Below are 17,407 nucleotides of genomic sequence, written 5' to 3'. Positions count from 1 at the left end.
TCATATGTTTTTGTTTATGTGTCAAATACTGCTTCCATAAGGATTACATTGAAACTTTGAGACCCAGTGGGGCGGATTCCTGAGAGACTTTTTTAACGCCATATAGATGTTGGCACTCACCGATATGGTCTCTATCACCATGCAAAATTTGAAAACGATTGATTCATCCGTCTAGGAGGAGTTTGCGTATTACGAAATGCATAAGAGTCGACGTATAAGAGCTTCGCTCGCTTCGCTCGCTCCGCTCAATAATTAAAATAATTCAATAATACACATATACAATACGTGTACAATATGGGAGGGGGAATAGTTCTCCACTAGTTTTCAACAAGTTGTTTGCGCAAAGCACGTAGCAACTAGTCTTCAACTTTTTGTTGTCATCTTTCTTTGATCTTACCGACTCTCCGCGGTAAATCAAAATTTAGTGGAAAACTTGTTGCTCCACTAGTTGACGACAGAAAAAGTCGCTGCATTTTGTAGAAAAAGCAACAAGTTTCCGAAACTAGTCGAAAACCTGGTTGTCAACTTTGGTGTAAACGCGGCTTTATGGAAACAACTGGTTTAATATAGAGTGGATAAAAAAGTCCCAGGATGAATATATAATAATGAATAAATAAATAACTATGTAAGGTACCAATTTTTAAGGGGGGGAGGGGTAAAAACGTACTGTGAATAAATAAACACCAGAACTTACCCAATTTTTATCCACAATAGCCTACTCCTAGGCCTATGTGTTGGACATAGCTTGGGCTATGGGCCAAAGAACGTAGGCCTATTTTCAATCACAGTGAATTACATGGGACACACACCCACAACTACTTATTGATTCATATTAGTACTCCATTTCACCAAATAACATTAGACCAGCCGACTTTACAGATATCTTTTACCGAGGACGACGACATAACCTCGAACTGGTGTTTGTTTACCAACGGCGACAGACGATAACTAGACTGAATTCCAGATCAGCTGTTGGCTAGTTCCCGAAATCACCACTGGAGCGCTTAAGCCGCGGCCAGGGAAATCAGGATTTGATCCGAGAGAAGATTATTCGCGGTTTGACCGCCGACTAGCTTGCACGAATTACGAATACGACACTAAGAAGGTTAGCTATCACACTAGTTAGGCCCCTTTTTACGTTTTATGTTATTTCTGTTTTATCTTACGCATACTTAGCCTATTATACATTTTTGTTTTCTTAAAATCCCGATTGGAATTATCTAAATTAAATATCTTAACTTGAGTCTTGACCCGCCAGTTCCTTCCTGCCAGTGACTAGCGGTGGCTATTTTTTCGGTTTGTTTTAAATCAATTGGCTACAAAATTACATTTGTTCCGTTCGCTTAACGAATTATTACGTACGTTTATTTTAGTTTATTCGTCGTTTAATACCTCGAGACTTGTTGTCTGAGTTTTAAATCCCGTCTTTGGCGGGTGAAAGAATCAAGTCTTGGGAGCAGGCTGATATGAACAATCAGCAGCTACGAATATTAGTATCATATTTATCTTAAATCATCTCATAATCAATCCTCCGTTTAGTTAGATTAATTAGGCCCCGACGACTCTGTAGGAATAGTGTTTTACCTTAAATATATTCGATATTATATTATTTACAACGTTTTAGCCAAACAGTTTAGTTTTAAAGTTCAATACGAGTAGTTTTATCAAATTGGCTAAGATAGAATACTCGTCGGTCCTACAGAGTCAATCCAAAAGTTAGGCAAAATTTACCAAAACACTTTAACGAGGGTGAGGATGATATAGCTCCAACTGAGCGTCTGCAGGATTTCCTGAGCGCTTCTAGAGTATTTAAATTCATTCAGGTGAAACTCACGACTCAATGAGCTGATTGACGTAAGTAATATATTCTTACAATATATTCTTACAACGCTTCTAGAGCTCTGAGCCTTCGATTAAATTTAAATAAATTGATCAGTCAAAGCTGTGACAACATCGTATCGACCCCTGGATTTTTCTCGGCTCCTGAGCACTCCACGGGAAGAAATTTGAGTGTGGCCGGTTCTGGGGTAGGCATAGCCTGACTTTGGTGAATACTAGTTTATCCCTCCCCCCCCCTAGAGTTTTGCTTCACAATTAGTTAAAAAAATTATAAGTAAAGATAGAGCTACAACGCTTAGAACAATGTTGGCATGGAATACTTTTTAACACATTAGAAAGTGACTAAATTAGTCCGATGAACCCCTGAGAAGGTAGCGTACGACTGAATTGCAATCTCAAGAAATCTTTAAACGGTTGCCATTTTCGAGTTGATTGCACGTCTGAGTCTGGGTTTGTGGCTTTGTATTCTACCTTTTTCTACTAATACAGAACTTAAATTAGATGTGCATATCAATCTATGATTACTGTTAGGATTTTCCTCTGACTCATAGCAGGCTGTTCCCCTTAGTGGGGTATCACTGAATAATGTGTTAAAACCATTTCTATGCCCAGTAAATTTATTTTAAGTAGCTCCATCTCGATTATTTTTATGAATATTTACCTGTCCAGGGCTTTTTTACCATTATCATATTTTATACAGCTTAGTGAGCTTGCATACTTTGTAGCTATGCATAATATGTGATCTGACGTAGGTCAGTCCCAGGTCTACAGCTGTAAGGACGGTTTGTGTGTGTAACCACTTGTCGATAATCGCTGCAGCGTTCCCCGTCCCTCCTCAGAGTATAGATCCCTTCAATGACGCTAAGCTGTTTCTGACTGTCTTGGACAACCCACTGGTCGTGCTGTTTGTTATTGTTCTTTTACTCATCTATTTACTACTCGTGCTGTGGGGACGGTGCAAGGACAATGAGGACCAATATAAGGTGAGGTATTTGGGAATAACATTTACATATTTACTGGTAACAATAAGTAGTATGGTCATGATTTATTGGGACGCTGTTCAATGAAAGTGTTTACCACCCCTAGTAAAGATATGTAATATAAAGAAAAAGAATGGTTACAACTCATGAAAAATTCAAAAAGTTTTCACTAAGTTTTTTTTACACAGAACTTTAAATGTTCGATATGGGAACCACTTGCGATACGACAGATGTCATTTCTATAGTCAAGCTCTTGCCATACTTTGAGTGTCTTGATCCATTGTGCCTAAAGCATTAGTAATCCGTTGCGGGATCTCAGGTATACTATCTGGTAATGGTGGCGTGTACGTACACCTTATCTTTGATGTATCACAAGGGGATGTCTGGAGACCTTAGAGTATGTCATCATTTGGATCACCGCGCCCGATCCATCTCTCAGGCAGCACATCCTAACATTTAAATGGGCAATGTGGAGGTCCGCTGTCCAATTGCAGAATGAAATTTGCAGAATTTTCTTCTAATTGGGAAGAGCCATTTTTCCACCTTTTCCAAGAAAATTATCCCATTTTTTGTTTTTTCAATGAAGAAAAATGGTCGGTATACTTTGTTGTAAGTCTAGCACAAAACACAGTAACTTTCACGTTTGAGCCCAATGTAAGCATCTGGGTTCTCTGAGCCCCATATTCTGACATGTCTCTCCACATTACTTCATTAAACCTGGTACTTAAGTGTCGATGCACACTAGTAGATTACAGATTGGTTAATGTGGTAACCCAACACACAAAAAGCTTTCCTTTCAAAAAGCTTTTGTTTTCAAACTCAGCCATTACACAATTAATTTGACAAACAGCTGATATGCACCAAATTCAATGTAAATGAAATATAATGAGTTTTTCTTTCCAATGGTCAACTATAATTTATTTTTGTATAAAAATACAACTGACTTCAAATGCTCTAAAAAGAATGAAATAATTTCAATAAAGTAAACTTTTGTATTAGTCAAGCTCACGTATTTTAAGTCAGCGCGGCTCTACGATGATTTTTGATACAAAATTTAAAGAGGATGTCCACATTGCAGGTGACTATCTATAACTAAAGGTGATTATAATCTTATAGTGGTATTATTAACGAATATCTTTAAAAAGATTATTATATATTTACATGTTTCTAACTTGGAAAAGTAACGTTTTAATTTTAAACTAGCTTCTTTTCCCTATCATAATATCAAAATAAATTATTTTCCTATTCATATAGAACATTTGTGTGTGTTATTTTCATTATGCAATCATTCTGAAGTAAACATAAAATACAAGCAAATACTTCCTTTGATATATATAAACAAAACAGTTCAGTATGTTTTTTTATATATTTATGTTATCCAGCTACAATTTATTGATTTTCAAAATACACTCTCAATATCTTTTATTTTATTCATATTTGCAGTTAGAGCCTTGAACTAATACAAAAGTTTACTTTATTGAAATTATTTCATTCTTTTTAGAGCATTTGAAGTCGGTTATAATTTTTTTTCAAAAATAAATTATTTCATGATTTTTAGTGACTGTATAATTTGTTATATATTAATTACTTGAAGTTTCTTGATAAGCAAAACTGTTTGAAACAATCGAAAGTGCCACAGAACAATCATTATTTTTAAACTGCTTGAGTCACCTGTTCAGGTTAAATAATCAATGGGTATAAAAATTAACATTTTTGGATATTCCATTAAAAAAAACAAAGAGTTGTCCATTACATTAGGCCTAATGAAAAACTTAATGTCTTTCCTAGAGACATTGAAATGCCAGACATCATTGTTTCCGGCAATTGGTGTACTTTCTACATTATAAAACTAAATACAGTAAGGTCTCAAGCCTTTTGGAACAATAAGAAAGTTATTCCTCAGTCACCAGCATTAAAAAAATCTCTTAAAAGTAGAAAATCGGTTGTTATCACGTATATTACCTTTGAAAAATATGTATATGAAAGATTGGTTCAGCTAAAAGTGGTGTAAGGGGTAGGTGGTTTTGTTTGCTCAAGATGTAGTTGAAATTGCTAATCAGCTTCCCATTTCCGAAGCAGGCATAATATTATTGACAGTGAAGAATATTAATAAACATTCCACATCTTCAAATTCATGTTTAGAAATTAAAATATTTAACACTTTTAAGACGATTAACAATTATGCAATCTCACACCTCTTATGTCGTTTAAGGAATAATTGCATCTAATTTATATTTGGACCTCTTTTACGAATGCTTTGGTTTTCACAATACACCTTAAATTGTCAATATCATACAGCTATTCACTATGTTTTTATAAGTCAGAACATTCAATACTCAAAACAGAATCATACACAAATCAGGTCAAACGTTTAAATACCTTTTTTATAGTACCTAACCAAAACAAAATGCATTTTTTTAATGTAACTTATTTAGGCTCCATGGCAAGAAATAGTTTATTAATCAATATGAAGCAACTGTTTCATGAAGAAACTGTCTGTAGCTTCATTTAAATGGTTTTAACTAACAGCTGTAGGAATGTTATTATTATTTGCCTTCTCTGCAAAAATATGAACAAAATAAATGTTGAATATTTGAGGTTTTCAGCATTTTTCACCAAACAAATATTTTTCTTAAACATAATGCTATATACGGTACCAAATAGAAACTCTCCTGGTTATTTTGGTGGCGGAACCACGCTGTTCGGTAAAAGAATCACAGAGAAATTGGTGAACATACATAGAAAAAAAAAACATCGCCACAGACAAATTGAGAACCTCCTCCTTTTGTTGGTAGTGGGGAAGTCGGTTAAAAATAGTCTTAAAACAAATTAACCCAGTAATAATTATAATCAAAATCAGGATCATCATTTGTAATAACCCTGTATATCTGGTACAATTCATTTCCATTTTTAATTTTTTTTTTTGTATGATTGAAAAAAAAACTGAGAAAATTATAATTTTAAACAGGCCAATTTTAAGCCCAGCTTGATTGACTGTTTTAGGGAAGAGTTATAGTGCTGGATGATAACTTTCCTGAAGACACGTACCCTTACTTGGTGGCAGTTCATACCAGCGCTAGGTTCAATGCTGGCACAACAGCACATGTTGGCATCCAACTCACAGGAACGTACGGAGAAAGCCGGGTTCGTATTATAAAATATTTATTATTATATTATACATTTTAATTTAAACTTTAAAAATATTTGCTTGAATAATATTATAAAACCTTTCTGCTTGGGACTTGTAAGTATTATTACAGAATTTCTTTTCTAAATGTGAGAGTAATTTTTTATAAGAGAAATATTGTCAATTTTTACATAAGTTTTTAGTGAATTTCCCTATAGGGAATATTAGCGAATTTCCCTATAGGGAATAAGCTATTACCGTAGGTCTCATGGTAAGACTTAGTCCCGGGACTGATTTACTTTTTCATTTTGATGTCCCTAGAATCCAAAAACACCATCCGCTCAAATTCATATATTCTGTATATATATTTATATCTAAATATATAAAAGGCTATAAGGTGTATATATAGTATATAAATATATAGTATATTTTATATAGTATATAAAAGGCCCTCACTGACTGACTGACTCACTCACTCATCACTAATTCTCCCACTTCCCATTTACCTAGGAGGCTGAAATTACACTGATTCTTTGGGTATTAAATAGGAAAACTAAGTATTTTTTATTCTGATCGGGCTTTCGGGCTCCGCCCCAGTGGTTCTGGAGTTTCCGTGTTAACCTTATGATTTTTCATTTTTAAAATGAATTTCTTAACAGCTGTTTCAATTAAACAAGTTGGTTCTGTTCTATGATATTCAATAGCAATAAAGTTACAAGGATTACCAACAGGGTGCAGCACTATTATTTTTTTAAATTTATGACTATAGCCAATTTGCAACCAAAAGGTGAGTGAGCGTAGCGAACAAACTTCAACCTGGAAGCGAGTTAGCGTAGCGAACGAGCTCCAACCTAAAGGTGAGTGAGCGTAGCGAACGAACTTCAACCAGGACGTGATTGAGCCATGCGAACGAGCTCACTTGTGAAGTTAAACGGGGCAAAGCCCGCGGGTACAGCTAGTATTTATATATATATATACTAGCTGACCCGGCGAACTTCGTATCGCCTAAGTTATAGGTTTCCCCTAAGCCAGACCGATGGAAAGAAAGTACCGTTACGTTTAATTTTCAAGATGATCTCGTTCGCATCGCTCAATCACGTCCTGGTTGAAGTTCGTTCGCTACGCTCACTCACCTTTGGGTTGGAGCTCGTTCGCTACGCTCACTCACCTTTAGGTTGGAGCTCGTTCGCTGCGCTCACTCGCCTCCAGGTTGAAGTTCGTTCGCTACGCTCACTCACCTTTTGGTTGCAAATTAGCTGTTGTCATAAATGTAAAAGAAATAATAGTGCTGCACCCTGTTGGTAATCCTTGTAACTTTAATGCTATTGAACATCATAGAACAGAACCAACTTGTTTAATTGAAACAGCTGTTAAGATTCATTAATTCCATTTCTCATAAGGTTAACATGGGAAACTCCAGAGCCACTGGGGCGGAGCCCTTTTAAGAATTTCGAAACGGGAAATAGTTTACGTCCGATTTGCATACCTACAGAATTTACACACCAAATTTCATAACGATCGGTGAAGTCGTTCCGGAGGAGTTTGCAGACAAACACTGTGACACGAGAATTTTATATATTAGATATGTGTCCGTTAGCACGATAACTCGAGCAAAAATTATCCAATTTCGATGAAATTTGGTACAAACTTGTAAACCTACGTTTATTTGAACGAGTTCGCAAACCAGCATGATCGGACCATGGGAACGGGGTTTTATGGGGTAAAAATTGGTTTTTCTCATTTTTGACCCTCAAAATATAAAATTTCCCAAATTTCCTCTAAACCATTTTGAAGAGCTTAAAAAAATAAATAATTCAGTATATTGAAGTTTTTTTGTATGGTTATTGGTTACGGAGAAAATTGTAAATTAAAAATTCCCATGTTATTCTTATGGAGGATAAGTAAACTGTTGTAGTTTGCTTGTTTATGCATATATTTGGATCAAACTTGGCCAATCTATTTATTTTGTACTAAGTTAAGCTATTAATATTTTACTAAAAAACACACTTTATTACCCTGTAGGCAGCAAACCTAGGTGCTCGTTAAACCTAATGTTATTTGAATAGATTTAATTGAAAATCAAATCAGGCAATTGGAAATTCGCTTAGTCTGCAGGGGTAAATGAGCATGTATTTTTACAAGATTTAACTTTTTTCATTTACTATTTTTTAAGCTGCATAGGGTAGCATTATGGGATTTCTCTTGTATACATACATTGTATACATACACTAGCTGAAACCGGCAGACGTTGTCTTGCCTTTGACTATTTATAATTTAAGTACCGTAACGTTTAATTGTCTTATTGTATATGAAGTGCTTATAACTAAATTAAAATACGTACGACAACTAATGAAACACATATAGTACAAAGGATAACCGATTCTTTATTATTGCTCTTATATTAATGCTAGTGGGTAGACAATATTTTTGGTCTTTCTATTCGGCTCAATCACGTCCTGGTTGAAGTTCGTTCGCTACGCTCACTCACCTTTAGGTTGGAGCTCGTTCGCTACGCTCACTCACCTTTAGGTTGGAGCTCGTTCGCTGCGCTCACTTGCCTTCAGGTTAGCTCGTTCGCTGCGCTCACTTGCCTTCAGGTTAGCTCGTTCATTACGCTCACTTGCCTTCAGGTTAGCTCGTTCGCTACGCTAACTCGCCTCCAGGTTGAAGTTCGTTCGCTACGCTCACTCACCTTTTGGTTGCAAATTAGCTGTTGTCATAAATGTAAAAGAAATAATAGTGCTGCACCATGTTGGTAATCCTTGTAACTTTAATGCTATTGAACATCATAGAACAGTACCAACTTGTTTAATTGAAACAGCTGTTAAGATTCATTAATTCCATTTCTCATAAGGTTAACATGGGAAACTCCAGAGCCACTAGGGTGGAGCCGATTGGACGGATCACGAAATTGATGGTGTATAGTATAAACCTATTCCATGAAATTCTACACGTATGTACCAAGTTTCGTGGCAATCGGTTCAGCGGTGTCTGAGTTTATCACTGCCAAACAAATATATACAAACATCCTCTTTTATACTTATAGATTATGTACTATTTTACAATCCTTTACGTTTCAGTCCCATATTTTATCTCATCCTCGTCGCAAAGTTTTGAAGAGAAATTCAGATGATTGGTTTGTAATTTTTACGTCTAAATCCCTGGGAGACATTTATGAGATTCATATATGGCATGACAATTACGGATCAAGACCTGAATGGTATGTACATGAATAGTTTATACCCTGTTATGGGACCTGAGTCCAAACTGTAATCTTGCATCTTGAAAGTGGATTAGTTGGGTACTAATCCACTTTCAAGATTCAAGATTACAGTACAATTCAAGATCTTAAACAGGTCTGAATTTTGCAACCCAATAGTTCAGCTAGGTCTATATTAGAGCTGGGCCAGAGAGACCCGTCTTAAATATTCAACAGCTTGGAGGAGAGATGGGATGGGTAGATTCTTTGTAAGTTTTGAACCTCAGTTCAGGAATTTTGTTACTTGTTTTGTTACCCATCCCTATGTGTATACCAAAAATGTATCCATACAAATGTTTTGGTATCCATAAAATCAAGAAAAAACTGTTTAAAAATATGCTTAACTAAATACTTGAAAATAAAAAAGAATGACTGAAAAATATCATTACATCACTGAGAATTTGTAAGGTTTAATCTCACATTTTATATCTCAGGTATTGTGAGAAAATCATTGTATACGACTTGACAAACGGCGCCGAGTCATTATTCATTGTGGACCAATGGCTGGCGCTGCAGGTGGGAGACCATCCCGAGGCTAGACTGATGATCGCAAGTGATCAGGACATGCGGAGCCTCAAACGGGTGTTTCTGGACAACACGATCCTCGGCTTCCGCGACTCCCACACCTTTCTGAGCATCTTTGTAAGGTACGCAACTAACTTGCACTGTATGGATTTCATTCGGTTGTATTTTTATAGGGGATCAAAATTCAGAATGATGAAACTTTATACTCTACCTACATACTATATGCATTTTGGCTTTCCCAACTATCAGCCTTAACCACTGTCAATCTTTTATTGGCTTCAGATTTTTTGAAAGTTCCCTAGATCTTGATGGTCACATGGTTTTAGTATGGGTCCAAAGTCTGACACTCATTAAATTAAATGAGAAAATACTGTTAAAAAAGACCCAGACATTATACTCCACTTACAGTGTTAGAGTTTTAAGCAAATCATTTACATTCTTTTTTATTTTTTGGTGGAGTTTTTATCCAAAAACTAAACGTATGTAAAAGGGTTCAGTTGAAGTAGGTAATGTACCACAACAGCAAATTGGTTTAGTTTTAACTCATTGAAACTAATAAATTAATTTTTTTACAAGTATTTATTTACAATTTTTTCTACACTAAAACAATTAGTAAATATCATGACAACTCAACATGAGTTGAACACTCATAAACCAGTAAGTTTAAAAACTAAAATTTTATAAATTTAAGTATACGTATAAACCTAAGTTTGAATAAATAAACGTACAAACAACTAGTTTGAATTTAAAAAAAATGTTGAGTGTGTTTTGTGTTGTGTTTAGAGACAAAGATCAGAAGGTTTAGCTTATCAAATATTTACATTATGTAAGCATTTTACTTTAGGACGTGTCAAATCGTATTTGAAGTTCAAGGCAGTTTAAATACCAACATATGTAACCATGATGTAAAACAATATTCAAGTAATATCATAGATTAAACATACCCCCTTAGTATATTCTCCGCGGGATAGGGCTCGGTATGTTCGAGCTGCTTGTACGGCGAAGTTGCTGGCCCACGTAGTTCAGTACGGTCAGGCTAGGAGGGCTAGAGCTCTCGCCGTACAGCCACACACACGAACACACTCTTACCGCATTATAGCTCTCACACACGCGTTCACACGCCCCGGGCGCCAGCACCAGGAGCAAGGAATACCACCTTGGCACATACACACGACACTCACACCCAGCTTGACTCCATACAGCGTGATTTGTATGTGCAGAGCCTCAGAGCCTCGGCTAACTGTATTTCAGTATTTGTAACACCAGTGTTTATCCTTATAAATATACAAAAAAAAAAAAAAATGTAAAGATAGAAATAAGTTGATTAATGAACAAATACATTTTGATTCCAGTTGTACTTATAAAAATGTATTGGCCGGTGCTTCCGGTAGCCAATAGGGTATAAGTAGGGACGCCATTCAAGATTCTTGTCATTCGCCTATTGGGTCTGATGATGATTGGAGTGTCCAATCGAAATCGATCACCACATACCATCTTTTTTGTATATTTACCGTCTTGTGAGTAACAGTATAAGCGTAAATATATGTTTTAAGTGTTATAAGACGTTTCTTTTATTTACTTTCCGTAAATTTAATAACACTTACAATGCTGATCAAGAAGTTATTTAATATAAGATTACAAAACTGTTTTACATTAAAAAAAGTTTGTTTTGATGCCGTTTTAAAGAAAAGCGTCCATGTTTTTATGCTCAAATTATTATACAATGCATGCTACAAAAACTTAATAAATGTCATCAATGTTATTGACGACATTTAATGTATGAAAAATTATACTTACATTTTTAACTTTGATTGTAATGAAAACTGTTCAAATGTAAACAATTCTTTTTTAATTGTTGGTTATGTTATTTACATATGGTTATGTTATGCATGATATAAATATTGCTGTGATTAGGTTGTTTGGGTGTAAGTAGATTAAGTAACCCAAAATGCTGTATGATGATTAATGTTATTAAACATAGACAATGTTATTATGTAAACATTAGAGTTAAGTGATTAAATACAAAACGTCAAATTAAATACATTGATGAGTTAATTACATTTCACAATGTTTTCCTTTTGATCCTTAAATTTAAATAGTTTATAAATACTATCCTAATGTTTCACAATTACTTTCACAATTAATTGTATTTCCAGTTCATAAAAAGCTTCAAAATTAATTAAATAGTCGTACACTACTCTCAAATACGGCTTTTTGAGTGTCCATGAGGATTTCATCTCTACCCGACAAAATTAAAAGAAAAACATCTAATTTGGGAAAAGTATGAATTATGGGATTTCAATTAGGAAATAAGGGTTTATTTTTTATTGTTTATTTTAAAATGATTCACTGGTAATGACTAATGAATGAATGATCGGTTATTTTATAGTACACTATACACCTTTTACTCCATGACTATGCGCTTCTTTTGTACTTCGTATAAAATAAAAGTAAGACTATATTCGCGTATGATTGTTAAACGGAACAAGGGATTAGTTGCTAGTGCTTTGCTGATGCTGGCGGATACGCTGTAACAGCGGCGCCGGCCGTGTGTTGGGCTTTGGCTTGGGCCATTCTCTATCGCAGATGAATGCTGTCGTTGTTCCTCACATTGCCACGAGGTTGCGCCATTGCACTGATGCCACCTAGAGCGCTAGTACTAGAAATCCCGGATAGAGCGCACTACAGTTCGCCCCGTTTTAGCCGTCCTCACCTTATATATAACATGCCGGCGGGGAATCTACTAAGGGAGTATGTTTAATCTATGGTAATATACAAAAATACATAATTATCTTAATGGATGAAGTGTGGACTTGGCATGTTCCGTTGTGACAGGCATCCACGCAGTGAAGTAACTAGGGTTCAGAGAGTCAGCATATTGATGTGTTTCATCATTGTGGCAATGTTAAGCAGCATCATGTTTTACAAGCCAGATGATCCAGGTGAGATGTCTTTTTGCTTCTAGTTTTTTACTTGGTTTAATTATATTTTGTGATGTTACCAGTACCACCATCATTGATAGCAGTATTTAGCTTTAGTATCATAAATCCGCCTCCAGCCGGAGAATGTCCCAAGGTGGACACAGGAAGAATATGTGTTCCGTGTCGTTGGGAACGCCCAGGCTTCCGCGTCGTCGGGAATCCCCAGGCTTCCGCATCGTCAGGAACACTCAGGCTGCATGTTGTCAGGAACACTCAGGCTTCCGTGTCATTGGGAATCCCCAGGCTTCTGCATCGTCAGGAACACTCAGGCTGCATGTCGTCAGGAACACGCAGGCTTCTGCATCGTTGGGAACGCAGCTAGTAAATGCAGTCAGGTGAACCAGACTTGTAAAATAGCCGTGACCTGACAAGAACTTGTGGACATTTTTTTACTACAGCACAACAGTGGTATAATAGGTTTTTTTTTAAGATAAACCAAAATTATATATGTGTGTTTTATAATTTTTCAGATAACCCGACTGATGATTACCAATACGACGTTGGAACGAAGGAACTTATTGTCAGTGTTCAAACTACTATAATTTCATCAGTACTGACTATCTGTGTGCTTGTTGCTTTTAGGTAAGTTTGTAATGTTTTTACTTTTAAAATAAAAGCTATTATAGTAGTTAAGTAAAAAAAAGTGTTAAAAATTAATGTTACTAAATCATTTATTATGTTTTGTGGACGTTCACTGTTTATTAATTATCTACTGTTTATTACTTTTAAAATATCTACATTCAAGAACACTTTAGTAATTTTACTATGCTATAGGAGACATATTTTATTGACCTAAATATGTGAATTTGTAAATATGTAAATACCTAAAATTGTGAATTTAGAAAATCATTGAATTGTGATGTTAATGTTAACCAAAATTCCATCCTTTTGTATGAAAAAAACATTTTTAACTTGTATAATATGAATTGCAGGAGAAGTTATAAGATTTCTCACAAAAGACGTCGCACCACTCTTCATTACCGAAAAGATCAGTTTGAAGAAACGCAGTCTATGAGCTCTCGGTTCTCACAAGCAAACTGTAATCAAGGTAGATTCAATGTATCTAAATTTCTTAATCCATTGGTTGGTATACAAGCAGATAGTCATTGAGTAGGGTATCTTGGTAAATGAGCCAACTATAACTGTAATTATAAATAGATGAACTAAATAGTATGTAATTCTTTTACAGGCAAGTCATTCTACGACAACTACGTACATTATGTTACAAAGTATCTGAAGGGTTCTCCATTGACACCTGTTTATATGCAGGAAAGCAGGGAGACAATACAGAAGAGGATGCATTGGTACATTATAGCTTGGTAAATATTGATGAATACTGGTAGTATTTTGAACTTAAGTGTTGAAGGTTACTGTACCTAAGTTATTATGGTTGAGAAATCAAAAAATATACAGTAATCGATTAGTTTGAAAGGAAATATGTTTAAGTTGAAAAAAAAAAATGCTGTTCACTTTCTCTGAAGTAAAGCTGAAATGATGTATTTGGTGTGTATCAATACATGTGACACTAACAACCAAGAAATATGTTAGGAGGGTTCACACTGTGACCAGAAAGTGTCATTAGATAGTTGACAGCTCATACAGTCATACACTTTAAGTTAATTTCATTAGTAAAACCCCATCTCATACATTTTAAAAACAATCACTGAAGAACACTAATGACTGCAGTTAAAAGTATGTTTCATTACAAAAACTCCTTGAATTACTGTATTATCATTCTATAGATCTAACTTATTGATTCTTGACCCTCTATTTACAACCAAATAGCACAACACGTTTACCAACTTGCTTCAGTTATAATGCAAATGATATATTATGTTTTAAAAGCTTACAAACAATATTTCTCTTGCTCAAAATAAACATCTGCACTTGTGTTGCATCTGAAACGTCTGTTACATTAAAGGATTGAAAGTTTTTGAAATAAAATACCTGCTAAATAACGTTTACCGGTGTCCAGGTTGGTGTGCACCGTAGTAATCCTCGGATCCTCATACCTGGTCATGCTGTACGGACTCAAGCTCGGCCACGTCCAGAGCCAGAAGTGGCTGACGTCCTCAGTTATGAGCCTAGGGCAAGACATCTTTGTCCTGGGTCCCGGCAAGATTATCGTCATTGCTGTTCTGTTGTCTGTAGCCTTCCAGGTGAGTATTGGGACGTTTCGATACACCCACAATATTGAATATTGAATAAACACAGTATTGGATCAATTATTTTCTTAATATATGTTAAGAGCAAAGAATAACTTAGAATGTTATAAATCATTACTCATTCAATAATATGACTGCTATAGACATTAGAAATTGATGTTAAGATTATTTATACATTTTTAAAACCCTACCTAGGTTTATCCTTTATCATTTGGGGTTGTTTGTTGATAAACATTTATAGTCGGGACCACGTAAGTTTGCAGTTGGTGGCAGCCAATCACAAGACAAGGCTAGTGCGACGTTGCCACATCGCCCGTTGACAACTTTAATAAAAATATACTAAGCAATATTTTCAAATCAGCTGGTATTATTAGATTTGGCAACACCGCACGGTTCTCATTGGTTCATCCAAAAATTTCTTTTTACAGTTATCGACCAAAGTGGATCTTCATGGAATAGATGTAAAAGATGTGCTGAGTTCTAGGAAAAATGATGTTAGCTTGAACTATGCTAAACTCTTAATTAAAAGAAATCATCCGATGTACTTGCCTCTATCATCATTGGCCAGACAGGTAATTGTATTATATTCATTTTGATCAATTTAGATTAATTATAAGTCCATTCAAAACCCAACAGCATAGATAAAACATACTATCATAGTAGATTTCCCATTCCTGGATCAGCTGAAGAGAATTTTATTGTTTGTTCCGTCTGGAGCACTGGAGAGGTTATGTTTTGTTTTGTTTCTTGTTATTTCAGTCATTTAAAACAACCATGAACAATAACTCGTCCCCTAGTTATTTAGCCAGACAATAAGGCAAAAATCATTAAACTAAACCCTAAAGTAATCAAAAATAAATTTCATTGACACTAGCGATCATTGCTACCAACATGAACTAGACACATAAAACGACCTTCAAAATTTACAATGGGATGAGAAGTCTACTTGTGTTGGTTAGTTTGCTGAGTCTCCAACCATATTTTACCATGGTATTTTCATAATTTTTGTGCCTACATTTTTTTATCAGTGTTGTAACAAAAAATGAACTTGAGCTACATTTAGATTATTCAAATGTTTTGATCAAAAACACGAAAACTGTTTGGCTTTTAACATTATACATAATATTTGAGTTCTGTTTGTTTGTGGTATTCACGCCTCTTAATCATTTAGTAGTTTGAAAAGGGTTTACACATCATACTGATGTTCATACAGGATGTTCAAAAAAGGTGGGGACATAATTTACGTAATGGTTCCTTTGGTCAAAGTAAAGAGATAACAAGAATAATAATATTTTTCCAAAATCGCTTCATTAAACCAAATATCCGCCATTTTGTATTTTTTTTTACATAAACATATTTATCTTCTAATTTTTTCAACCTATCTTTATGAAACTTTTTATGTATGTTAAGGTAGAATTGACACATCTTAGAAAAAAAATAATCTTAATTCAATTAAAAATTAAAAAATGGCGGCCATTTTAATGTTTTAAACTTAATTTTCTAAAATATGTCAGATTTTATGAAAAATGTCAAGAAGACTTTTGTTTGAAGACATTTTTGATTCCCTATCAAAAGATTCCAAGTTCAAAATGATCAAATAAGAAATAGCTGAAATATTATGATGTTTAGTTGTAAAATGGGTCAAACCTGACTAGCTTAGCCTTATTGTACCCCATTTTACAACTAAATCGTAATATTTAAGCTATTTCTTATTTGATCCTTTTGAACTTGGTATCATTCATTAGGGAATTAAAAATGACATATAAAAGTGTTTTTGGCATTTTTTCATAATATCAGCCATTTTTAGTAATTTGAGTAAAAAAAAATAATTGGCTCCCATTTTGAAATTTTAAGTTTATTCAAAATGGATTTTTTTTTGAGTCTTTTTTACTTTAACATACATACCAAGTTTCATAAAGATCGCCGATCGTTTGAAAGAATTATAAGATAAATATGTTTATGTAAAAAAAAAAAAATGTGGATATCTAGTTAACGAAGCGATTTTGGAAAAAAAAATTCTTTATTTTCTCTTTATTTTGACCGAAAAAATTCCTACGTAATTTATGTCCCCACCTTTTTTGAAAACCCTGTAGAGCTGTTTTATTTATCATGATGTTGCATTACTCCAATATACTGTTCATGATGGTTATAATCATTTGCTAACATATTTTGAAAATCATTTAGGAATTGCTGGAAAAGCACGATATAAGGCAAAAGTGGTGGAGTTTTATTGACTTTATGAGCGTTGTGATTAGTGCGGTTGTTGTGAGCTCTATAATCTACCGTCTGTGGACTTCCCACTACCATGGAGTCAACCATTTGATAAACATGTTCTCCAAAACACACAGAAAAGAGTTTGATTCTGTAGACATTGAAAAAATCAACAATACAGACGCGTGAGTATGTCTTTAGAAGAATAACCGTTCAAAAAAATGTCTTCATGTCAATTGGTAACTGTGTCATTAAAAGTAGTTGAACACTCGTAGTTTATGAGACATTATATGTTCATTAAAGTTTGTAGTGTCATGCTA

At 34.7% G+C, this 17,407-nt stretch overlaps 1 protein-coding gene across 1 annotated transcript in view; it reads left to right on the top strand.

Moving 5' to 3' along the window:
• LOC128993344 (polycystic kidney disease protein 1-like 2) overlaps positions 1-17,407 on the top strand; it is an 88,399-nt gene that overhangs the window by 48,128 nt on the left and 22,864 nt on the right. Inside the window, exons 17-27 of the mRNA XM_054417184.1 lie at positions 2,592-2,822; positions 5,823-5,963; positions 9,027-9,166; positions 9,640-9,852; positions 12,566-12,672; positions 13,182-13,293; positions 13,644-13,759; positions 13,901-14,030; positions 14,687-14,870; positions 15,305-15,448; positions 17,061-17,272. Of these exons, the coding sequence (XP_054273159.1) occupies positions 2,592-2,822; positions 5,823-5,963; positions 9,027-9,166; positions 9,640-9,852; positions 12,566-12,672; positions 13,182-13,293; positions 13,644-13,759; positions 13,901-14,030; positions 14,687-14,870; positions 15,305-15,448; positions 17,061-17,272 (1,730 nt within the window). The remainder of the gene's footprint in view (positions 1-2,591; positions 2,823-5,822; positions 5,964-9,026; positions 9,167-9,639; positions 9,853-12,565; positions 12,673-13,181; positions 13,294-13,643; positions 13,760-13,900; positions 14,031-14,686; positions 14,871-15,304; positions 15,449-17,060; positions 17,273-17,407) is intronic.

Source organism: Macrosteles quadrilineatus, unplaced genomic scaffold (assembly GCF_028750875.1).
Source record: "Macrosteles quadrilineatus isolate MER2022 unplaced genomic scaffold, UCM_ALF_1.0 Scaffold_4__1_contigs__length_99947679, whole genome shotgun sequence".
Lineage (NCBI taxonomy): Eukaryota > Metazoa > Arthropoda > Insecta > Hemiptera > Cicadellidae > Macrosteles > Macrosteles quadrilineatus.
Note: the sequence above shows the minus strand (reverse complement) of the source record. Positions and strands in the feature narration are given on the sequence as shown.